The sequence below is a fragment of the Heptranchias perlo genome, chromosome 13, assembly GCF_035084215.1.
Source record: "Heptranchias perlo isolate sHepPer1 chromosome 13, sHepPer1.hap1, whole genome shotgun sequence".
NCBI classification, from domain to species: Eukaryota; Metazoa; Chordata; class Chondrichthyes; order Hexanchiformes; family Hexanchidae; genus Heptranchias; species Heptranchias perlo.
The window spans coordinates 47,833,401-47,859,610 of NC_090337.1; the positions used below are offsets into that span (position 1 = coordinate 47,833,401).

At 41.2% G+C, this 26,210-nt stretch overlaps 1 protein-coding gene across 2 annotated transcripts in view; it reads left to right on the forward strand.

Moving 5' to 3' along the window:
- LOC137331559 (solute carrier family 25 member 36) overlaps positions 1 to 26,210 on the forward strand; it is a 68,833-nt gene that overhangs the window by 8,854 nt on the left and 33,769 nt on the right. For both annotated transcript variants that reach the window (XM_067995434.1, XM_067995432.1), the window contains exon 2: positions 21,361 to 21,531. In XM_067995434.1, coding sequence (XP_067851535.1) covers positions 21,361 to 21,531 — 171 coding nt within the window. The remainder of the gene's footprint in view (positions 1 to 21,360; positions 21,532 to 26,210) is intronic.

Below are 26,210 nucleotides of genomic sequence, written 5' to 3' on the forward strand. Positions count from 1 at the left end.
AGGAGACCAAAACTGCACACTTTTTTATTCGTTCATGGGATGTGGACGTCGCTGGCGAGGCCGGCATTTATTGCCCATCCCTAATTGCCCTTGAGAAGGTGGTGGTGAGCCGCCACCTTGAACCGCTGCAGTCCATGTGGTGACGGTTCTCCCACAGTGCTGTTAGGAAGGGAGTTCCAGGATTTTGACCCAGCGACTATGAAGGAACGGCGATATATTTCCAAGTCGGGATGGTGTGTGACTTGGAGGGGAACGTGCAGGTGGTGTTGTTCCCATGTGCCTGCTGCTCTTGTCCTTCTAGGTGGTAGAGGTGCTGGTATGGGAGGAGCTGTCGAAGTGCATCCTGTGGATGGTACACATTGTAGCCACTGTGCGCCAGTGGTGAAGGGAGTGAATGTTTAGGATGGTGGATGGGGTGCCAATCAAGTGGACTGCTTTGTCCTGGATGGTGTCGAGCTTCTTGAATGTTGTTGGAGCTGCACTCATCCAGACAAGTGGAGAGTATTCCATCACACTCCTGACTTGTGCCTTGTAGATGGTGGAAAAGCTTTGGGGAGTCAGGAGGTGAGTCACTCGCTGCAGAATACCCAGCCTCTGACCTAGATGTGGTCTCACCAATGCCCTGTACAACTGTAGCAAAACATCTGTACTTTTATATTCCATTCCCCTTGCAATAAATGACAACATTCCATTTGCCTTCCTAATCACTTGCTGTACATGCATACTAACTTTTAGTGATTCCTGTACTAGGACACCTAGATCCCTCTGTGCCTCAGAGTTCTGCAATCTCTCTCCATTTAAATAATATACTACTTTTCTATTCCTCCTGCCAAAGTGGACAAGTTCACATTTTCCCACATTATACTCCATCTGCCACATTTTTGCCCACTCACTTAAGCAGTCTGCAAAGGGATATAGATAGGTTATGTCCTATTCACAACTTACTTTCCTACCTACCTTTGTGTCATCAGCAAATTTAGCAACCATACATTCGGTCCCTTCGTCCAAGTCATTGATATAAATTGTGAGTAGTTGAGGCCCAAGCACTAATCCCTGTGGCACTCCACTCGTTACATCTTGCCAACCTGAAAATGACCTATTTATCCCCAGTCTCTTTCCTGTTAGCTAACCAATCCTTTATCCTTGCTAATATGTTACCACCTACACCATGAGCTCTTATTTTGTGCCGTAGCCTTTGATGTGGCACCTTGTCAAAAGCCTTCTGGAAATCCAAGTAGATCCACAGGGTCCCCTTTATCCACGTTGCTTGTTACTTCCTCGAAGAATTCTAATAAATTAGTCAAATACGATTTCCCTGTCACAAAGCCACGTTGACTCTGCCTGATTGCATTGAGATTTTCTAAGTGCTCTGCTATAACCTCCTTAATAATAGATTCTAGCATTTTCCCTATGACAAATGTTAAGCTCATTGGCCTGTAGTTTCCTGCTTTCTGACTCCCTGCTTTCTTGAATAGAGGACTTACATTTGCTATTTTCCAATCTGATGGGACCCTTCCAGAATCTAGGGAATTTTGGAAAATTAATACCAATGCAGCTACTATCTCTGCAGCCTCTTTTAAGACCCTCAGATGAAGTCTGTCAGGACCTGGGGACTTGTCAGCTTTCAGTTCCAATAATTTTTTCAGAACCCTTTCCCTGGTGATTGTAAATGTTTTAAGTTCCTCTCTCCCTTTCACCTCTTGATTCACAATTATTTCTGGCATGTTATTTGTATCCTCTACAGTGAAGACGGACAAAATATCTGCTCAATTCATCCACCATGTTCTTTTATTCTCCATTTATTAATTCCCCAGACACTCTCGAGGACCAACGCTCACTTTACTTACTCTTTAAATACCTGTAGAAACTCTTACTATCTTTTTACATTTCTAGCTAGCTTTCTCTCGTACTCTAATTTCTCCCTCCTTGTTATTCCTTTAGTCATTCTTTGCTGTTTTTTATATTTTGACCAATCTTCTGACCTGCCACTAACCTTGCAATCTGTCTCAGGAAATGTACTTACTCACTGATTTTTTTTTTTGTTTGTTAACACATACATTTTTAACAGTTGTGATCCTTATCAGATTGCCTGCCAAGTTCTCTGGAGAGGCTGTCTGCAAACGCTGGAACTTCTGACCGTATAACTGCATATTTCCTAAATGAGCACCTGTAGATCCATGCAAATTCCCGAGTCTTCAAGTCAGTGTCTCTGCTCTGGATGACGTGTATATAGGTGGGAAGCATATTGCAGGTTGTCAACATGCCCTTGTATCCTCTGTTTCTTAGCCAAAATTGCCAGACCATGCAGAGTTTGAATATGTTTGAGGAGCATCTCGGGAAAAGGTGACTTTTCTTCCCTCTAGCTTTCCATTGTTCAATCTAGTTGTGCAGGGATTCATTAGTATGTTGGTAGATGTTAAAATCTTATTGTCTAATAGGTCCCGTGATGCTTTGTAGATAAATGCACTGCGTGATATCGTACTGAGTGATACAGATGTGAAAGACCCCAGATTTGATACCTGGTTTGTGTTCAGTTAGCAAGGGTATTGTTGGAAAGCGTGAGGATAGCATTAGGTACAGCTGTGATGCCCTTCACAGTTAAGTAGCCTGCAAACATTAATTTTCAAGGCTTACAGCATAATGAATGGCTGTTTGAGAAAAGTACTGGAGGCTGCTAGTGTTTGTGGAACTGTACTCCAGTGTAGGTTAGTGCCTCTCCAGGTGAAAAAAATTGATGATTATTTTGATCCAACCTGTATAAGCTTCAGAAGGTTAGGATCAGGATTAGGCCATTCAGCCTTACAAGCCTGTTCTGCTATTGTATTAGATCACGGCTGATCTATACCTCAACCCCATTTACCTGACTTTGATCTATATCTCCAATACCCCTCTCTTAATACCCTTACCAAACAAATATCCATCGATCTCAGTCTTGAAAATATCAATTAACCCATTATCCACAGCCTTTTGGGGAAGAGTTTTCCAGATTTCCACTTCCCTTTATGTGGAATAAGTGGTTCCTAATTTAAAAAATTGGTTTATGACTGTCCCTTGTCTCTCTCGATGCTAATATCAGATTAAATCATATTGTGGTCACTATTCGCAAGATGTTCCCTTACCGCTGGGACGTTGCATTACTTCAAAGGTGCTATATAAATGCAAGTTGTCAGATTGTTAACTCATTCTGGTTCGTTACTCATTGCTAAATCTAGTATGGCCTGTTCCCTTGTCAGTTCTGAAACCTGTTGTTCCAGAAAACTCTCCTTTTACCACTTGAACTATTCTGCTTCTCCCAGTTAATAGAAAATTAAAATATCCCATCTGATGGATGTCTCCCATCAGAGTCTTGCATCCTTTACTGTTTCTTAGTTGTACCCATAGTGTTTCCACAGCATGTCTTTTATCAATATTACTCCTCCTCCTTTCCCAATTTTCCTCTCCTTTCTAAAGATCCTATAATCTGAAATATTTAGCTACCAGTCATGCCCAGCTTGTTGCCAGGTGTGTGTGTGATGGCTACTGCATCATACACTTTGAGCTGAATTTGTGCTTCTAACTCATTGTTTTATTTCTTGTACTATATGCATTTGTGTACCAAACTCTTGTGTAACTGTCCTCAGAGTGTTGGCCAAACTGACTGATATGTTGCTGGCTGTCTTTGCTATATAAAGTTCAGTTGACTTCGGCTAACAGATCTTGCTGACCGAACCCGTTGTGGTCTTCAAGTTCAGGGTGGGAGAGGATGAGTGTGTACTGTATTTGTAATGTAACATGGGCAGCTATATTTTGCTGAGTTAAATGCCCAAGTAAGATCAATTTTGGGATGCCCTTATTTGCTGTCTTTGCAGTTTGTCATTGCTGCAGCCTAGACTGCTGCTGATTTACCTGCATTTCCACGAACACTTGTGTGGCCTACCATAGATTTTGTCTTAGAAGGACCAATCAATTCTCTTCAGCCCTTCTGGGCTGCACAAAATTTAGTCAGCTCCCGCTGAGGAAGTCCACTTTTATTCTTTGTCATTTATTCAGAAAACTTGCCCTTGGACTCAGGAAATAACTGTACTTCTGAGCTGGTATCCAGGACGAAATTCAGGCAGGTAAATTTCTAGAGTGATTGTTACAGATTTCAGCTGTGCTCTAGATATTTTCTCGGGTTCAGCATCTCTGGTCTCTCCACATGCCCCTTATGATCGGGAGTTTACCTTTGTGCCCAATATCCAGTCATAGAACAACATGACTCAAGAATAAAGCCCCATATTAAATGAACCAGATACTTTAATCTCATCCATGCCTCCTGAAAGGCAGTTTGATTCATGCTTTAATGAGATGAGGCTGATTTGTAAATCAGTAAATTTGTAGAGTCTTGCCAAACTTCAACTTGATTCTGTATTAATCCTCATAAAAGAACAAAAGTGCCACCATGTCCCTGTCATTAGGCTAAATTTCACTTTTTTCATTGGCCAAGGCTTGTCTGAATTATTCTTAAGGAAGACTTGCCTCCCTGTTCATTCCACCCTCTCAGCAAACTTTCCAGAACTGAATCCAGGCCATGTATTTCTGACCTCTGTTCCTAGCTGGACATGTTGTCAACAGTTTGCCTGTACAACTGCAATTTAAATCAGCTACCGTCTATCCAGGTGGGAGCCCCATAAAAACCATCTCTTGCTTTGTCTCAGATTGTCCAGTCGTAATGAGTCTGGATGGCACATAGAATGATTACAGTACAGAAGGAAGCCATTCGGCCCATTGAGCCCTTGCTGGCTCGTTGTCAGAGCAATCCAGTTAGTCCTATTCCCCCACTCTTTACCTGTCACCCTGCAAATTTTTCCTCTACAAGTATTCAATTCCTTTTTGAAAGCCACGATTGAATCTGCTTTCACCACCCTTTCAGGCAGCGCATTCCAGATCATAACTGCGTTTTTTAAAAAAAGTTTTTCCTCATGTCGCCTTTTGGTTCTTTTGCAAATCACCTTAAATCTGCGTCCTCTGGTTCTCGACCCTTCCACCATTGGGAACAGTTTCTCTTTATTTACTTTATATAAATCCTTCATGATTTTGAACACTTCCAGCAAATCTCCTTTTAACCTTCTCTGCTCTCAGGAGAACAATCCCAGCTTCTCCAGTCTATCCACATAACTGAAGTCCCTCATCCCTGGAACTATTCTCGTAAATCTTTTCTGCATGCTCTCTAAGGCCTTCACATCCTTCCTAAAGTGTGGTGCCCAGAAAAGGAAAGAAGCCATGTCAGCATAACCACTCAATCTCATGTCTGGGATGAGTTAATGACTTCCTGTCTCAAGCTAGAGTGATATGCCATTTTTGATTTGAGTAACATTTTAATAATCACACCAAGTTTCTTGCTTGGAGAAATAGATATCCCGAAGTTTGACAGTACACTACAAAGAACACCACAGATCTGATTTACTGCGTAAAATATTTTAGATTCCCTCTTTTTGCCAAGTGATTCTAGCCCCTTAAGGATAAAATGGAGAAACAGCAAAAAATGGCTATTTACTCCGTTTCTTCAGAGATTTTGCCAAAGTTACGGTGGGAGATTGAGAGAACTCCCCCCAGGTCATTCTATTCTGTGGATTTATCTGATGATATTTCTTTTCTTATGGATTTCATTGAAGGCAAATTTATCCAAATGGCGCTTCATAAAAGAGTTTGATTTTAAAAATACCAGCAAACATGAACAACATTACAGAATGACAAAATTAACAAGGACAAGTCAGGAAAATGGAGAATTTGCGGGCTAATGAAATCCACCACAGAGAAATGGTTTGAATTCAATTCCTTAATTTCTCATACCAAATTCATTTTTGCTTTGGTTTGTATTAGTAGTGTAAGTTTGCTCACTACAATAAAGACTTCACTATGTACCCTATCCCTTTTCTTTATACCTTCCTGTCTCGCAGTTCCTCAGCCATCAGAAAGCGACTATCCTTGTTGCATTGAACTCTCCTCACTAATTCTGGCCTCCTTGAACCTTCTCAGATTTCCTTCAGCCTTTCGTCTCCAGTTCTTTTATATTCTACAAGCTTTTAATAAGTTTTGAATCTTTATGGCCCTCTTTTTTTACATGTGACCTGTGCCATGTGACATCAATATCGAACATTTTGCTTCATGCACTTCTGGTTGGCTTTGGAGGCTGTTCATACTTTTGGACCTTGGTCAACCCTTGTTTTCTGACTTAATTTAGAGCTGAAGAGCACCATTTTGAGACCAAACTATGGTATATCATATGAATTGGATCACTCCATTTTAACCATATAATTGAGTTTCTTGATCACTGAGAGCTATTGCACATTTATTAATTTCACAAAGTATCTCTGATTTAGATCACTTGCTTCTTCAATCACATGCTAATTCATACAGACCTCTAAAATCTAAGTTTTTAATACACTTATTAATCATTATATGTAGACTATTAATGTTTATAGAGAACTTAGGTTTGCTGTTTAGAATTGCTTCTGAATGTTACTCTGTCGTAAAACCTTCCTAGAAATAGTTCTAAATATTTATATAAAACCTTATACCGTTGGTCTATTAAATAAAAATGGAATTATTTAAATTTGCATCCCCACATTGTTCTGTTCAGAGAAAACAAGATTAGCATCACAAGTTCTATTCCATTTTTACTTGAAGTGCCTTTTTAGTGATATAAACTTGTGATGGTATTAATTCACACTTCTGTTTTTTGGTATTGGGGAATTACATTTATTTAGCACATTTTTAAATTTATTAACGTGTGAGAATTTAAATTCCAAAATGATCTAGATATGTCTCTGGATACTTTCCAGCCCCACCATGAAAACGTTAAATTTACTTGAAAAGCAATTGATTGGGGTAGATTGGTGGTGCATTGAGTTAGATGTTGGCCTTTCACCAGTGACATCTGAATACAAAACCTGCTCAGACCGATGGGATGACAGTCTCCTGTCTGACTATATGGGGCCTATATAAAATAAGATTAGGCCATCTCAATCCAGCTTCTGGTGGACTTGGGCACACGGCACAAAAATTGTCCCTAATTTAGTACTAAATTGACAATCTGATTAAGAGGCTATAGGATGGCTGATGTGGGAAATGGAAAAAGATCATACTATTGCTATTGGGGCAGAGTAACATGAGCTTTATCCTAATCATGTGATACCTGACCCGCCAGTGATTAATGCTGATGCTGGATGCCCTTAATGAAAAGTGTTCCATTCCCTAGCTCAGCAGTAACAACTTTCGCTTTGATGAAAAAATTGACTTGAATATACATTGGTGCTAAGTGTTAGATACAGGTTTCTTTTGTCTTGATCTTTACAGTGTATGCAATGTCTGTAGTTTTTCGCTAGCATAAATATAATTTTTGTTTCAGCCGTTATTCTCCCTGAGATGTCTGATTTGTGTAAGGATGTGAGCGACTGTACTTACGGGAGGTGGGGAGGGAGAATAGAAGGGGAGAACTATTGATTATCTAGTCAGACCTGCAGTCACATGACAGCGAGAAATGCTTTACTAAGTTAATTGCTGATAACTGCAGTAAGTTAGTTTAATCGGAGACCTCGTGTTGCTAATTTTTAAAAAAAAACATGAAAATAAGATGCACAGGCAATTTTCAGCATTTCCATCTTTCTCCTAATTTCTGTGATGACAGGATTTCCCTTCTGTGAAGTTTTATTTTAAAATCAAATGACTAATTTTTAAAGCTATTAAGTAGATAAGTCCACATTTATGGCTGCACATGTGCATGCAAGTATGGTTCCTATTATATCTAATTGTGAAACGGCTCCGTTGTTTAGGAGAGAGTCTCGTGAAGCATTGCAACAGTGTTGTTCAGTTCAATGTTTTTAGACAGCATGATAGAGAAAGACTCCATGCAAGTTCCAGCTACGTTTCTAACTGACAGTAACGTTTTTTTCCCCATGATTTTTATCTGTTTTTCACTCCTCTTCTGAAGGTAGCAGCACTTAATGAGGCACAGTTTCAGAGATATTGGGAGGTCTCCAGTACCTCAACCAGCCGTTCTTCACGTAGAAGCCTGGACAGTGAATGTTAGCATCCTAGCCAGGTCAGATCCTTTTACCACGCAACATTCGCTTTTTGGCAGGGACCACGGGTTAGAAAGCAGGAATGGGAACCCTGGCTGATTTTCTTTGTCTAGCCAAGGGGCACTGAAGCCAACCATAGTGTCCTAACTACTATCTTGGCTGAGATCAACTAGCATTGTTGGTGAGAATCAAATCTGAAGACTACTTGTCTCTCTGGCACTGGAAAGCTTTTTTTTATTTTAAAATTAATAAAGTATTACTTTGCTCTTGTAAACCTTTATTGCACTCATTAATGAAAAACTTGATGGTACTGGGGAGAATTTTCTAGTCTTTTCTCTTCCTCAACTCTTCTAATTTTTTCCCCCCAAATAAATTAACCATGGTGTTCTTGTGATTCAGGTGAGAGCATGCAAGCCCTTCAAGAGGGAGCATGCAAGTCCATCTGCTTCTATTGTCAAGACAGTGAATGTAAACAGTTTGACAAAACTGTGGTTCGTTCTTGGTTTCTCCAATTTTGCATTCCACTAAGCAATAGAAATCATACTTTTGTACGGGATGCAATGAAACATGTATTTTAAAAGCTGCAAAGGTGATCAATACTTAGAGGGATTCTTCCATGAAGTGGTTGGGGAAAACAGGAATCTGTTTCTCTCCTTTATTCCTTCCTCTTCAATTCCCACTCCTAAGAAAGTTGACTGGTTATATTTTTGGAAGGAAAGTAATTGTTACTGTCCGTAGCATGGTACCCAACAAAACATTGAACAGAAGGTCAATTCCTGGTCTGTGACATTATCTGGGTGCTACAGCTGTACCCTGGATTTTTAGGGAGGGGAAGAATTAGCTCGGGTTTCCACTCCTGTTTTCCCCCTCCCCCTCTCCTTTGCCCAGTGACCTCTTCTGGAAAGTGTGCATTTGTAGACATCAAATAAGCATAAGATTAGTTTGGCTGTGATTCCCTCTGTGGTCAAATAACCGACTGGCATTGTCTAGGGTGACACATCCCAAGACAAATCTATATCTTCAGGAAAGAAAGGGAGTCAATTCAGTTCAATATAACTGTACACCAGCCATGGTTTTGTGTATTTTTTTAAAGCTTTTCATTGAGCACGTCAGTGCAAAATGCTGCATGCAAGACCTGATTAACTAGCCAGATTATAGTAACATAATAGTACCTAAACAAAAGACTGGCATACATGGTCTCCAGTTACTCAGATGTTCTTAGTACTGTATATTTTCATTCTCTCGTTTCTCTACCTCCCTTCACCCACTCGGTTGGGAGGGATTTCAGATACATACCTGTGCTCCACCACTTTATGTTCCAGCATGTTAATGTTCTGAATGTGTTGGTCTCCGGAAGTGTATAATTCCAGATTGCTGTCTTAACTAAACTACCTCACTTGAAAGAAAGTTGGATTTAACATTTCCTAAATATCACACGTGGTCGAAATAGAGTTGTTGACTTAAGAGTGGTGGTATACAATGATGCTCATGAGATTTGAGAAGGGCATCTGCCTAAAGGTTTATGAATGAAATCATCCTATCATTACTTGGAATTATTTTCCATATCCTTAAACAGACTATTTACCTTCTGTACTTGAGCACCTAGTTGCCAGCTTAATAAGTTTATATATGGTAGACTTGATCAGGATCTTTGTTGTCAGACTCTTTTGAAAGGGATTTGGAAGCTGTGGTCATTAATGCGAACATGTGCACAAACTTTTGTAAATGTTTATCTTCCTACAGTATTGAATTTGTAATTTTTTTGTTTTATTTTTCATTTGTATAATTTACACAAGACAAAAATGCTAAACTTTCCTGTTCAAGAATAAATCTGGTTGTGTTCGTTTATTTGGTTGCAGATTCACCAATCCTGTTGCATTTTATTCCCTTTCATTATCCTTGTTTCTTGAATAATCTCGATGAACTTTCTGTTTTCTGACTCCACTCTTCCTGCAGTTAAACAAATTTACCACTTTTTTTTGTCTTCAATTTGAAATAGACCCCTCCTACTCCCAATAAAATATTTTTAATGTTACCATTTAAATTTTGAGTGAAATATCCTTCTGTTCAGTTTTAATTCTCTGATTTAGGCTAATGAGCAGCACTTGCATAGCAGTTGATGGTACAGGAAACCACTCAACATGCCTTTAGCTTTTTGATTCAAGTGCTGAGGGATCATGTGTTCAGTTTTAATCCTGCAATTTGTTCTGCATTTTAATGTACATAGTTTTATTAGGTCATGGCCATAGTTGTTACATTGTACTTTTCACTCTTAATCTGACCACTTTGAGAGCTAGCAGGGAATGAATTGTGTCCAATGGCTTAAACAGGACATGCTGAAAGAAGAAGCAATTTTTGTACGGGAAGTCAGTTCAGTTAATTTTAAGTTTTCTTTGCATTATATAATCTCTTTCATTTGTACTAAGGTTTTAAAAACCTTAAGTTCATACAGAATTCTGTTTGTTAAGTGTGCTTTTTGTTTGTGTGTGTGCACACACACCATGTAGATTTTCAGCTTTTCATCTCAACATAGCATGTTTATTTATCTAATTGAGGCAAGTGTTCTGAGCTCTTGACAGTTTTATTGTCAAAAATAAAACAGCAGCACTCTAAATGGTGCAACGTATTCTCAATTATAGTCGTAATACTAGTGTATCACCTATGACCTTGCTCACATTTAGTTAGAGGAAATGGTTTGTCTTTTAGATGTATATTCTGTTATAATTAGTTACAGTGCCTCTTCCTGGAGCAAGTGAGAACATAGGAACAGGAGTAGGCCATTCAGCCCCTCGTGCCTGCTCCGCCATTTGATAAGACCATGGCTGATCTGCGATCTAACTCCATATACCTGCCTTTGGCCCATATCCCTTAATACCTTTGGTTGCCAAAAAGCTATCTATCTCAGATTTAAATTTAGCAATTGAGCTGGTATCAATTGCCGTTTGCGGAAGAGAGTTCCAAACTTCTACCACCCTTTGTGTATAGGAATGTTTTCTAATCTCGCTCCTGAAAGGTCTGGCTCTAATTTTTAGACTGTGCCCCCTACTCCTAGACTCCCCAAACAGCGGAAATAGTTTCTCTCTATCCACCCTGTCTGTTCCCCGTAAACTTCGATCAGATCACCCCTTAACCTTCGAACCTCCAGAGAATACAACCCCAATTTGTGTAATCTCTCCTCGTAACTTAACCCTTGAAGTCCGGGTATCATTCCAGTAAACCTACGCTGCACTCCCTCCAAGGCCAATATGTCCTTCCGAAGGTGCGGTGCCCAGAACTGCTCACAGTACTCCAGGTGTGGTCTAACCAGGGTTTTGTATAGCTGCAGCATAACTTCTGCCCCCTTGTACTCCAGTCCTCTAGATATAAAGGCCAGCATTCCATTAGCCTTATTGATTATTTTCTGCACCTGTTCATGACACTTCAATGATCTATGTACCTGAACCCCGAAGTTCCTTTGGACATCCACTGTTTTTAACTTTTTACCATTTAGAAAGTACCCTGTTCTATTCTTTTTTGATCCAAAGTGGATGACCTCACATTTGTCTACATTGAATTCCATTTGCCACAGTTTTGCCCATTCACCTAATCTATCAATATCGCTTTGTAATTTTATGTTTTCATCTACACTGCTTACAATGCCACCAATCTTTGTGTCATCGGCAAACTTAGATATGAGACTTTCTATGCCTTCATCTAAGTCGTTAATAAATATTGTGAATAATTGAGGCCCCAAGACAGATCCCTGCGGGACTCCACTAGTCACATCCTGCCAATGTGTTTACCTTCCCATTATCCCTACTCTCTGTCACCTTTCGCTCAGCCAACTTCCTAACCAAGTCTGTACTTTTCCCTTGCTTCTATCTTAGCTAACAGTCTCTTATGTGGGACCTTATCAAATGCCTTCTGGAAGTCCATATAAAAAAACATCCACTACTTTAGTCACCTCTTCAAAAAATTCAATCAGCTTTTTCAGGCACGACCTACCTTTCACAAATCCATGCTGGCTCTCTCTGATTAACTGAAAATTCTCGAGGTGTTCAGTCACCCTATCCTTAATTATGGACTCCAGCATTTTCCCTGCATGAGATGTTAGGCTAACTGGTCTATAATTCTCTGGTTTCCCTCTCTCTCCTTTTCTTAAAAAGCGGAGTGACGTACAATTTTCCAATCCAGAGGGACAGTTCCTGAATCTAGAGAACTTTGAAAGATTATAGTTAGGGCATCTGCAATGTGCTCACCTACTTCCTTTAAAACCCTGGGATGGAAACCATCTGGTCCTGGGGATTTGTCACTCTTTGGTGCTATTATTTTCTTCATTACTGTTGCTTTATTTATGTTAATTTTATCAAGTCCCTGTCCCCGATTCAATGTAAGTTTTCTTGGGATTTCCGGCATGCTATCCTCTTTTTCTCCTGTAAATACTGACGCAAAGTAATTGTTCAACATGTCCGCCATTTCCCCATTGTCAATGACAATATCCCCACTTTCAGTTTTTAAGGGGCCAACACTGCTCCTGACCACCCTCTTTTTCCTAATATAAACTATAAAAGTTCTTCATATTGGTTTTAATATACCTTGCAAGTTTCTTTTCCTACTCTCTTTTTGTAGCACTTACTATCTGTTTTGTGACCCTTTGTTGATCTTTGTATCTTTCCCATTCGCCAGGATCTGTGCCATTTTTTGCCTTTTTGTATGCCCTTTCCTTATGTCTTATACTGTTCCTTACTTCTTTAGTTGTCCATGGCTGAATGACGCATATTACCATTACAGTATTGATTCAATGTCCGTGTTACCAACTCAAGAATTTTAATACATTCTAGGTGAGTTTTCCACTTCAGTACACCAGGCTGTAAGGCTTCATTTAGGTATTGTTGTAATTGAACTTGAGGGACTTACCAATAGATGTGGTATTTAGTGTGTATCTGTCATCAGTGCTTCTGAGAGAGATTAATTCCAGTCTCAATGTGCGACAGCAGCAAATGCAAAACTGTTGATTATCCATTTGTGAAGTTCTGTATTTTTATGGCTATCACTTTTGGATTCACATGCAGCTCTCCCAAAAGGCTAAAGGTATCACCCAATGCAGCATTAAGCCTTGCATACCAAAAGGATTCTGCTTTAATTCCAGGTCTTGTTAACTGAGTTAGCAGCCTGAGTCCGACAATTGCCCTCTGACCCCTTGGGCTAGGGAGAGGGAAATATCAGTCAGCTGTCTTGCTGGTAATGCAGTGATCTCTGCTGGAACTTAGTTTGTGTACATTGGATAAGGACGTGCTCAGACTTAATTGTGGTTGCGTGTGATTGTTAGAATAGGATTCAAGCAGTCACCGTCTAGGCTGCCCCATGAGAGAGGGCCATGTGGGGAGGTTGCAATCACCCATGGAACCATACCTCAGCATATCTTCAGCAGATGAAGGGGAGAATATTGGGGAGGATAAAATTATTTAGAAAATGTAATTGGACAGTGGATCAGTCAGGCTGAAAGAGAAAGATGATTTTGAAGAGTTTTCTGTTTCAGTTGCTGGCTAGTCTTAAGCATTTTAAAGGGTTCAGCAAGGAACTAGAGTGATTCATTCTGTAATGACAACCCTTTCTTTTGCATGTATTTGTATAACACAAGCTTTGAGCTTCCTCAGGAGTAATGTACTGTATTATACCATACCATAGCATATTTAGATTAACTTTTAAGTGTTAGTGCAGATCGTGATATAGATGGACTGTATCACAAGGCAACAACAAATCATAATATTCAGGTCATATAAGATACTAGAATCAAGCTTGAGGGTTTATCTGTTTGCCTGTTCAGATTGACATAAACGATTCTATGGCACTATTTGAAGAACAGTCTGGTCTTTCGCCCCCTGTTCTGGACAACATGAATCCCTCAATCGACTTGGCCAAAACACAACAATATGTGGGATCTTGCAGTATGCACGTTGGTTGCCATGTTTGCCTACATAAGTGACTACATTTCAAAAGCACTTTGTTGGCTGTGAACTGCTTTGGGGCATTCTAACGATGTGAAAGGTGCTATATAAATGCAAGTTTTTTTTTCTCTGATTGTATTTCCCATGTGCCTTTGAAAGTATACTATAGTCTATAGTTTTCTATATCGTAGTGGACCTCGTGGTGCTGCTCATGGGTAGTCTGAAGCACAGTTGTAACGTTTCTCTGCTAAGATGGAGTGGTGTTTAACTTGGGGGGTGGAGGGGTGGTGGTAATTGTAACTTTAGGTGATGGTGTAAAATGAGTTTTTTTTATTCGTTCATGGGATGTGGGCGTCACTGGCGAAGCCAGCATTTATTGCCCATCCCTAATTGTCCTTGAGACGGTGATGGTGAGCCGCCTTGAACTGCTGCAGTCTGTGTGGTGAAGGTTCTCCCACAGTGCTGTTAGGTTGGAAGTTCTAGGATTTTGACCCAGCGACGATGAAGGAACGGTGATATATTTCCAAGTCAGGATGGTGTGTGACTTGGAGGGGAACGTGCAGGTGGTGTTGTACCCATGTGCCTGCTGCCCATGTCCTTCTAGGTGGTAGAGATCGCGGGTTTAGGAGGTGCTTTCGAAGAAGCCTTGGCGAGTTGTTGCAGTGCATCCTGTAGATGGTACACACTGCAGCCACGGTGCGCCAATGGTGAAGGGAGTGAATGTTTAGGGTGGTAGATGGGGTGCCAGTAAAGCGGGCTGCTTTGTCCTGGATGGTGTCAACTTCGAGTGGTGTTAGAGCTGCACTCATCCAGGCAAGTGGGAAGTATTCCATCACATTCCTGACGTGTGCCTTGTAGATGGTGGAAAGGCTTTGGGGAGTCAGGAGGTGAGTCACTCGCTGCAGAATACCCAGCTTCTGACCTGCTCTTGTATTTATGTGGCTGGTCCAGTTAAGTTTCTGGTCAGTGGTGCCCCCCCCCCCCCACCCCAGGATTTTGGTGGTGGGGGATTCGGCAATGATAATGCCATTGAATGTCATGGGGAGATGGTTAGACACTCTCTTGTTGGAGATGGTCATTGCCTGGCACGAATGTTCCTTGCCACTTGACAACATCCAGGCTTGGGCTGATCAGGCCTTGCTGCATGCGGTCACAGACTGCTTCATTATATGAGGGATTGTAAATGGAACTAAACACTGTGCAATCATCAGCGAACATCCCCATTTCTGACCTTATGATGGAGGGAAGGTCATTGATGAAGCAGCTGAAGATGGTTGGGCCAAGGACACTGCCCTGAGGAACTCCTGCAGCAATGCCCTGGGACCAAGATGATTGGCCTCCAACAACCACTACCATCTTCCTTTTGTGCTAGGTATGACTCCAGCCACTGGAGCGTTTTCCCCCTGATTCCCATTGACTTCAATTTTACTAGTGCTTCGTGGTGCCACACTCGGTCAAATGCTGCCTTGATGTCAAGGGCAGTCACTCTCGCCTCATCTCTGGAATTCAGCTCTTTTATCCATGTTTGGACCAAGGCTGTAATGTGGTTTGGAGCCGAGTGGTCCTGGTGGAACCCCAACTGAGCATGGGTGAGCAGGTTATTGGTGAGCAAGTGCCGCTTGATAGCACTGTCAACGACACCTTCCATCACTTTGATGATTGAGAGTAGACTAATGGGGCGGTAATTGGCTGGATTGGATTTGTCCTGCTTTTTGTGGACAGGACATACCTGGGCAATTTTCCGCATTGTTTGGTCGATGCCAGTGTTGTAGCTGTACTGGAACAGTTTGGCTAGAGGCGCGGCTAGTTCTGGAGCCCAAGTCTTCAGCACTACAGCTGGGATGTTGTTGGGGCCCATAGCCTTTGTTGTATCCACTGCACTCAGCCGTTTCTTGATATCACATGGAGTGAATTGAATTGGCTGAAGACTGGCTTCTGTGATGGTGGGGATATCGGGAGGAGGCCGAGATGGATCATCCACTCGGCACTTCTGGCTGAAGATGGTTGCAAACGCTTCAGCCTTGTGTTTTGCATTCAGGTGTTGGACTCCACCATCATTTGAGGATGGGGATGTTTACAGAGCCGCCTCCTCCCGTTAGTTGTTTAATTGTCCACCACCATTCACGACTGGATGTGGCAGGACTGCAGAGCTTTGATCTGATCGCTTGGTTCTGTCTATAGCATGTTGCTTCCGCTGTTTAGCATGCATGTAGTCTTGTGTTGTAGCTTCATCAGGTTGGCCCCTCATTTTTAGGTACGCCTGGTGCTGCTCCTGGCATGCTCTTCTACATTCCTCATTGAACCAGGGTTGATCCCCAGGCTTGTTGGTAATGGTAGAGTGAGGAATATGCCGGGCCATGAGGTTACAGTTTGTGTTGGAATACAATTCTGCTGCTGATGGCCCACAGCGCCTCCATGGATGCCCAGTTTTGAGCTGCTAGATCTGTTCTGAATCTATCCCATTTAGCACGGTGGCAGTGCCACACAAGACTTTGGATGGTGTCCCCAGTGTGAAGACCAGACTTCGTCTCCACAAGGACTGTGCGGTGGTCACTCCTAACAATACTGTTCTGGACAGATGAATCTACGACAGGTAGATTGATGAGGATGAGGTTAAGTAGGTTTTTCCCTCATGTTGGTTCGCGCACCACCTGCCGCAGGCCCAGTCCGGCAGCTATGTCCTTTAGGACTCGGCCAGCTGGTCATTAGTGGTGCTCCCGAGCCACTCTTGGTGATGGACATTGAAGTCCCCCACCCAGAGTACATTCTGTGCCCTTGCAACCCTCAGTGCTTCCTCCAAGTGGTACTCAACATGGAGGAGGACTGATTCATCAGCTGAGGGAGGGTGGTCGGTGATAATCAGCAGGAGGTTTCTTTGCCCCTATTTGACCTGATGCCATGAGATTTCATGGGGTGCGAGTCAATGCTGAGGACTCCCAGGGCCACTCCCTCCTGACTGTATATCACTGTACTGCCAATGGAAGAGTCTGGGACATTGGCTGAAAAGTATGATTCTGTGAGTATGGCTTGACCAGTCTGTGGGATAGCTTTCCCAATTTTGGCACAAGTCCCCAGATGTTAGTGAGGAGGACTTTGTTGGGTCGACTGGGCTCGGTTTGCCTTTGTCATGTCCGGTGCCTAGTGGTCTGATGCTGGGTGGTCCGTCCGGTTTTATTCTCATGACTTTTTTTGTAGCGAGATTGTCCAACTGAATGGCTTGCTAGACCATTTCAGAGGGCAATTAAGAATCAACCACATTGCTGTGGGTCTGGAGTCACATTTCGGCCAGACTGGCTAAGAATGGCAGGTTTCCTTCCCTAAAGGACATTAGTGAACCAGATGGATTTTTATGACAATCTGGTAGTTTCATGGTCACCATTACTGATACTAGTTTTTTTTTTGAGTCCAGATTTTATTCAATTGAATTTAAATAAATTCCCCAGCTGCTGTGGCAGGATTTGAACTCAGGATCTGTGGATGGGTGCTTAAACCAGTTGTGCGCCACATAGGCTGAAGTTTGTGCCCCATGGAGTTGAGGGAGCGACGATGAGCTAAGATGTGGGCTATACCAGTGGGGTTCGTCCAGAAAGAGGGAGAGTACATGTTTTGTTTTTGGACAAGGACATCGAAAGTTATTGATCTGTTCCATTTAGGAAGGTGTGCAAAGGCCCATCTATGTTCGGTTGCTATCCCTCCACATCTCTCTTTTCTTCATGGCAGCCCCCGTTGTTACTAAGCTGTGAGGAGGACGCAAAGAGGCTGCAAAGGTATATGGACAGGTTAAATGAGTGGGCGAGAAGGTGGCTGTTGGAGTCTTATGTGGGGAAATGTGAAAGTACCCACTTTGGTAGGAAAATAGAAAAGCAGAATATTTTTTAAGAAGAAATGTTGGTAGCCAGAGGGATTTGAGTGTCCTTGTGTATGAATCACAGAAAGTTAACATGCAGGTATAGCAAGCAATTAGGAAGGCAAATGCTTTGTTAGTCTTTATTGCAATGGGGTTGGAGCATAAGAGTAAGGAGGTCTTGCTGCAATTATATAGGGCTCTGGTGAGACCACACCTGGAATACTGTGTACAGATTTGGTCTCCTTACCTAAGGAAGGATGTACTTGCCTTTTAGAGGGGGTGCAACGAAGATTCACCAGATTGATTCCTGGGATGAGAGGGTTGTCCGATGAGAAGAGATTGAGTAGAATGGGCCAATACTCTCTGGAGTTAAGAAGAATGAAAGGTGATCTCATTCAAACATATAAGATTTGAGAGGGCTTGACAGGATTGATGCTGAGAGGCTGGTTTCCCCCTGGCTGGAGAGTCTCGAACTAGGTGTCATAGTCTCAAGATATGGGGTTGGCCATTGGGACAGAGATGAGGAAAAATGTCTTCACTCACAGGGTTGTGAATCTTTGTATTAAGTTGAGAAGGAGACTGGGGCTGGGGGGCGGGCAGGCAGGCAGAGAGAGAGAGAGGTAGATTGTCTTCCTTTAATGTTTCTTCAATTTTCAAAAAAAGATAGAATTACTGATCTCACCTGTGCTTTGTTGACAAAAGGTCAACACAAATGAGTCAGGTTAGGGGATATGGGAAGGAAGAAATTGAGACAAATGGGAAGGCATACAAGCAGTTTTTTTTTCTTTTTAAATAAGATGCAGTTTGAAAGCAAACAAAGCCTCTTTGAAGGCAACATAGGAGAGAAAGTGGTTGCGGGTAAGGGTGCCTCTGGCCTCTTCCCATCCTGGCCACTTAACCATTTCCTACTTGAAAAGAAAGAAGAAAAGGACAGTGATAAAGAAAAGCAGGAGAACAAAGAGAAGCAAAAAGAGTTCAGGGTAGGGGGAGAGACAGACAGACAGGCAGGCGGGTGTACTCTCTGCCTTACTGTATGCAGTGCCACGGAATATCAACTAGTATATTAAATTTAGTGTATGTGTGTACTTCCTGCCCAATTTCCTGTTGTTACAATTTTTGACATGCTTTTCTCAACATCTAACATTGAAATTGCCAATGTAAACATTTTAGAATGGAGATCCTGTGTGAACAGTTGCCTGTCACAACATAGTTACAGGCTCTGGCCAGTAGGCAGTGCTGTAGTGAGTTTCTGAAGTGTCTCTTCGCAACTTCATCTCTATCTTAAAAAAAATCTTGTACTCATCAATTGAAAATTGGACAGTGCCATGTGCGATTACTTGCTTATTGTGAAATATTGAAGCTCATCCTTTACTGTGGTCGCTGTTCTCAAAATTTGACCTATTGCATTTCTGCAGTTAGATTCGCCAGAAAAAAATTAAATGATATTTGGTTGCTTAACAAAACATGACCGATTTAATGAAAAGTCAGGAACTGTTAAAGAAACAAGACTGAATCTCGGTTGATGTGTTCTGTTTCAATTTTGATGTGAACTTTATTTCATGTTTGGTAAATGCATAATTGTGCTAGAATAGTATTTTGCTTTTAGTACACTTGTATCACCCTGATTGGCTTTTTCCAATCTGATTAATCCCTAATCATACACTCATTTTGTTTCTTTGTATTGTGATTAACCCAATTTCTAGTCTACTGTATGATCTTTTTTGGCCCTTAAGTTATTCCATTAAATATGACTGCACCACTGTATCTTAGGCTATTTCTGGTACCTAGAATCTTGTTACCTGAAAATAGATGGAAATAAATGAGAAATCCTCTGTCCTACACCTACATGTACACAACGAAGTAGACATAACTCATATCTATGATTTTCTATATATGCCCAACCAAATAAGAGTTAAATTTAATCTTTTGCGTGCTATAAGTTTCTTAGCATAGTTAGGTTTTGAGACTCAAGGCCCCTGATGTAACAAGTTTCATTTTGGTAATTTAATACTCTTGCTCATTTGTTTACCCACCCCCACATACAGATGAGAATTAGTTATCTGGAAATCACCTGGACATTGTTTTTAGATATTTACTATGTGCAGTCAGGCAGTCTTCACCTACTCTACATTGAATGCTACAACACAGAACAGCCGTTTGGTCCATCATGACTGCATCTGTGCTTTTTTCCATTAGGTACCCAGTCTAATTACTCTCCAGCTTGCTCCCCAATACACAGAAATATGTTTCTCGACCATCTGTCTAATTACCCTTTTTAATGGGAGATTTTAGCTTGATGCATGGATGGTTCTGAGTTGTTGTGGTGGATGCTGTGTGAAGTCTTTGGCATGTACAAACAGTGTCAAATAACCCAGAATTCCTAATCATTAGTCATGCCACAGTAATAAAACCAGGAGTGTTGAAGGATCTGAAAGGTGCGTGATACACTACTTAAACATTGTTCAATGGTTAAAATCATAGTAATAATTAATTGTGCAGTAGTTATTCATTCATTGTAGTTCTGCACCTGCCTGTTCCCTTTTGACTAGCATAGCGGAATCTCCATTATCTGCCATAATGGTGGGGGGCGGGGGGGACTTTTTTTATCCAGTGGATAATGAAGTCACCTAATTTAGCGTTCATATGTATGAAAGAGCAGTACCTTAGGCATGGGAATGAAGACAGTTTCAAGTAAGAAAGTGAATTTAGCTTGGAGTTGTGATTTCTATCTTGCAGGAGGTGACTGATGCCAACAGGCAAAGTTACTGCACAAAGAATATCATTGTGCAGTGATTTACTTAGGATTTTGTCCCATTTAAAAATTCTGCCAGATAATTGGTAAGGCAGATTTTGGAGGTTCCACTGTAGTTGTATCTGCACAAGGTTGAGTTTAATCTTCTCTTTTTACTAATTTGATTATCTATGCATTTATTTAAATGTAAACTTTTTCAAGTGAAATTTGGATTTTTATGATGTGCTCGTTGGTGTGGAAAGGGATGATGATTGTTGCTTGCTGCCGAGGTCTCTGTGTACCTGGCACTATTTGGCTACCTGGAACCAGCACAATAAGTGAAATTGCTGTGTCAAATGTATTCACTACTATCAATTGTAGTACAATTCTTTTTTTCCCACCTTTTTGGTTTAGCTCTCCAGGCATTGCTGTTCTTCAAACGTGACTAGTTGAATGACGCATGGGTTTCACCTGTGAAACCCAATCTTGTTTTTACTGTACATAGGCATAAAGTTTGCAATGACCATTTTTTTGATCTGGAAGGGGAACTGATAAATTGAGAAAGGAAAACAAAATTATTACAAACCAGGATTGAACCTAGGTTCATTCAGATTTGTATGTCCCATACCATGTGTGCATTTATCCACTGAGCTATTGGGGCGCAATGTAGAATTATGTTGGTGATGACAATACCGATTGAGGTTTACTGCTTTATAGTCTGTGGAATTATCATTCTCTAAACATTGTTCTAATTGCCGGTTTTTTGTTGGCTGTTTTTTTTTTGGACTAAACTGAACCTATTTGTTTTGGCAGCTGCGGGGGGACAGTAGGAGCCATTTTAACATGCCCTCTGGAGGTAGTGAAAACCAGATTGCAATCATCATCTGTCACTCTCTATATCCCAGAAGTTCACCTCAGTACAATAAATGGGGCTCGTGTGAGCCGGGTGGCTCGCGTCTCACCTGGCCCTCTGCATTGTTTAAAGTAAGTACTACATTCTCCACGTTGTAAATATTGTCCTTGAGCTCCTTATTTATAATTTTTTTTCTTAAAAAAAAGTTTAAATCCAGTATATGATGTTGTGTTGTATATAGAATGAGTGCTCGAAGAGGTTTGTTTAATTTTTTTTTCCCCTTGCCTGCTTTCCCCTGTCCTCTTCTAAAGCAATTAACCCCTTACTGGGGATACCTGTTACCCTCTGATACATTAATCCAAATGGTCGTGATTCTTGAGTCAGCCTTGATGGTGTGTCGGCAAGCTTTTCAACTAAGGAAGGCATTGCAACTGAGCTTAGTCCTGTTCTTAGTGCAAGTCTGGCAGGAGTTATGGAGTGGGGAAGCCTGGTTTGTTTATTTTTTCCCCTCCCTTATGTAATACTTTTGGTTTTTGCATAACTTTATCTGTTCATAAAGCAAACTGTCTTCCATCTTATGCTGACCTAATGGGCAGTAATCTGCTAATGTTAGCTTTGTCTTTTATGCATTGAGGATGTCTGACCAAAGTAGTTCATTGATAGTCTATCTCCCACAGGATCAATTTCACTAGCATCCCAGATGTCCCTGAAGTATAGGGCTATACCACCTCGTTTTCTGTCTATCTTTTCTGAACACTCCATACACTTGTATGTTGTATTTATTACTAGCTGTGTTTCTGATATGTCTGCATTATAGATCCCAGAACAGCCTCCCATTCTGACAACTTATGCCTAATGCTTCAGGCATCTTGTAGATTTGCCTCCATTTCTGTACCTCATTGCCTGCCTGTTCCTAGTACCTGTTTCCTGTGTGTCTGAGTTTCTGTGTCTATACCCACCTGTTGACTACCCCCCCCCCCCCCAACCCTACGATCAGTATTGTTTGAAATCCAATTTACTTGCCTTTTTTTTCACCTCTTTCACCGCCCCCCCCACCACTTCACCAAACCACCTATTTGGTATAAAGGATTCTGAATACCTGCCTCGTTGTTCCAGCTTGAGTAAGTGCAGTCTGCCTTTCCTGTACCCCAGGGTCTTCTCCCATTAACAGCCTTACGTATGCAACGTTGCATGGTGTAAACATACTTGGAGTTGCCCTTATGTAAATGTATTACATTACATTTGTCTTTATATTAAAAGACATTGACCAGACATGGGCCCATTCTCCCATCGCGTCTAGATTCGCCTGCAATTTTTTTTTCATCTATGGTCCTTACACCTGTACATACCCTTCTGTCATCTGTGAACTTGCAGATAGTTTCCCCCCACTGCTTTCATCCAGATCATTGATTAAAACAGTGAAGAGCACTAGCCCCAGGACTCCACTAGTGACTGGCCCTCAGGCAGAACTTCTATCATCAATAACTATTTTCTGTCTATGCGAATGCATAAACCTTCCCACTAATCCTACAAGGCTCAACCTTGTCAGTCGCCTTTCGTGTGGCACTTTTGTCAAAGCCTTTTTGAAAGTCAAAATGTGCAGTGCCAACATCCACCAACTTTGACTTTTTTTGAGGAAATTATAATCAAGTTGGTGAAACGGCCTTATTTTCCAGACGCCATGCTGAGATTCCCTAACAACCCTTTCTCTTTCAAGATGACTGTACAGTTCGACTCTAATGATCCCTTCTGGCAACTTGCCTATTACTGTCTATGGGAGCAATTGCAGACCCCAGCGAGCTATTAAATATATGAACAAGTAGCTTGGAGGGAAGGTGAATGCCAGCAGCTAGGAATCTTGAGATCACTAATCCTAGCCAGGAGTATATTTGCATTTACTTTGACATGTTAAATGATAGCATCAACCCTATATTGTATTGTTGAATGCACACCTGGTCTGTTTAGCTTCAAAATATATATTTTTTTTACATTACATAAAATCCTCTGAGTAAGGATTCCATTATCTTTCCTATCACTGACATTAAGCTAATTGGTCTATAGTTCCCTGGACTGTTTCTATCTCCCTTTTTTAAATATAGGAATCACATGAGCTATCTGCCAGTCCACTGGCACTATTCCCTTTTCTAGTGAATTTTTATATACATGTAATAGTGCCTCTGCTATCTCTTCCCTAACTTTTAATTTGCTTGAATACAATCCATCCAGACCAGGGGTTTTATCCTCTCTCTAAGTTTGATCAGTTTATTGATTATCTCCCCTCTTTCCATTGTAAATATCTTTATATCTTTTTTGATCTTCTGATGTCATGCCCACCATGTTAGGCTCCCTGATAAATACTAAGGCAGAGTAATTATTTAATACTTCTGCCATTACTTGTGAGTTTATCATGTTTTTCCCTTAGTGCCCCTATCCTGATTTTTTTTTCTTTCTAGAATACATTACTATTTCTTGATTTTAATTTCATAGTTTCTCTTTGCCTTCCTAATTTTTTTTTAACTTCTTTCCTAACCTTTTCATATTTCCTTTGTTGTCTGTGTACTTAGTGTATACCTTTTTTCTTTAGTTTCAATTTTGCCCTTTATTTCTTTATTCATCCACGGTGTATCATTGCTGGCTAGTTTGCACTTGCTTTTTAGTGGAATATATTTCTCCTGGACTCTATTGATCACAGTTTTAAATGTTTCTCACTGCTGTTCTATTTCTTTGTTTGTCAGTAGATGTTTCCAGTTTATTTTCCTAGTTCCATTCTCATCCCTGAAAATCCCGGGAAAATCCAAAGATGTTTTATACATTAAGAACAAGCAGATAACTAAAGAAAGATTTGGGCCCGTTAGGTTACCTTTTTGGTCTCTTAAGTGTGGAGGCGGAAGGTGTTGGTATGGTTCATAATGAATACTTTGCTTCTCTCTTCACAAAAGAGAAGGACAATGCAGACATTGTAGTTGAGGAGGAGGGGTGTGAAATATTGGATGGGATGAACATAGTGAGAGAGGAAGTATTTAGGGGATTAACATCTTTGGAAGTAAATAAATCATCAGGCCCAGATGAAATGTATCCCAGGTTATTAAAAGAAGCAAGGGAGGAAATAGAAGAGGCTCTGACCATCATTTTCCAATCCTCCCTAGTTACAGGCGTGGTACTGGAGGACTGCTAACGTTGTACCGTTGTTTAAAAAGGGAGAGGGATAGACCGAGTAATTATAGGCCAGTCAGTCTAACCTCAGGGGTAGGCAAATTATTGAAGCAATTCTGAGGGACAGGATAAACCGTCACTTAGAAAGGCATAGAGTAATCATGGATTTATTAAGGGTGGGCCGTGTCTGACTAACTTGATTGAATTTTTTGAGGAGATAACAAGGAGGGTCGGTGAGGGTAGTGCATTTGATGTAGTCTACATGGATTTTAGCAAGGCTTTTGACAAGGTCCCACGTGGCAGATTGGTCAAAAATGTACAAGCCCATGGGATCTAAGGGAAAGTGGAAAGTTGGATCCAAAATTGGCTCAGTGGCAGAAAGCATAGGGTAATGGTCGACGGGTGTTTTTGTGACTGGAAAGCTGTTTCCATTGGTGTTCCGCAGGGCTCAGTACTAGGTCCCTTGCTTTTTGTGGTATGTATTGGCTCAGTACTAGGTCCCTTGCTCTTTGTGGTATGTATTAATGATTTGGATTTAAATGTTAGGGGCATGATTAAGAAGTTTGCAGATGATACAAAAATTGGCCATGTGGTTGATAGTGAGGAGGAAAGCAGGAAGATATCAATGGATTGGTCAGGTGGGTAGAAAGGTGGCGAATGGAATTCAATCCAGAGAAGTGTGAGGTAATGCATTTGGGGAGGGCAAACAAGGCAAGGGAATACACAATAAATGGAGGATACTGAGAGGTGTAAAGGAAGTGAGGGACCTTATCTACCTATCCTGCTACTTTCAGAGATCTGTGGACAAGGTGGTTAAGAAGACATACCGGATACTTTCCTTTATTAGCCGAGGCGTAGAATATAAGAGCAGGGAGGTTATGCTAGAACTGTGTAAAACACTAGTTAGGCCACAGCTTGAGTACTGCACACAGTTTTGGTCATCACATTATAGGAAGGATATAATTGCACTAAAGAGAGTACAGAGGAGATTTACGAGGATGTTCCTAGGACTGGAGAATTTTAGCTATGAAGAAATATTAAATAGGCTGGGGTTGTTTTCTTTGTAACAGGAGGCTGAGGGGTAATTTAATTGAGGTGTACAAAATTGTAAAGGGCCTAGATAGAGTGGATGGGCAGGACCTATTTCCCTTAGCAGAGATGTAAGGAGTCGCACAGCACCAGGTTATAGTCCAACAGCTTTATTTGAAATCACAAGCTTTCGGAGCTTTGCTCCTTCGTCAGGTGAAGTGAAGGGTTACATAAAGGCACAGCGTGTATAGTCAGAGAACAAAATTTTCTATGATTCCATGAAAATGAGCTTTTGTTCTCTGACTATATATGCTGTGCCTTTATGTAACTCTTCACTTCACCTGACGAAGGAGCAAAGCTCCGAAAGCTTGTGATTTCAAATAAAGCTGTTGGACTATAACCTGGTGTTGTGCGACTCCTTACATTTGTCCACCCCAGTCCATCACCGGCATCTCCACACCTTAGCAGAGAGGTCAATAACCAGGGGTCATAGATTTAAAGTAATTGGTAGAAGGATTAGAGGGGAACTGAGGAAAAACATTTTCACCCAGAGGGTGGTGGGGGCCTAGAACACAGACCCTTAAAAGGGTGGTAGAGGCTGAAACCCTCATCACATTTTAAAAAGTAC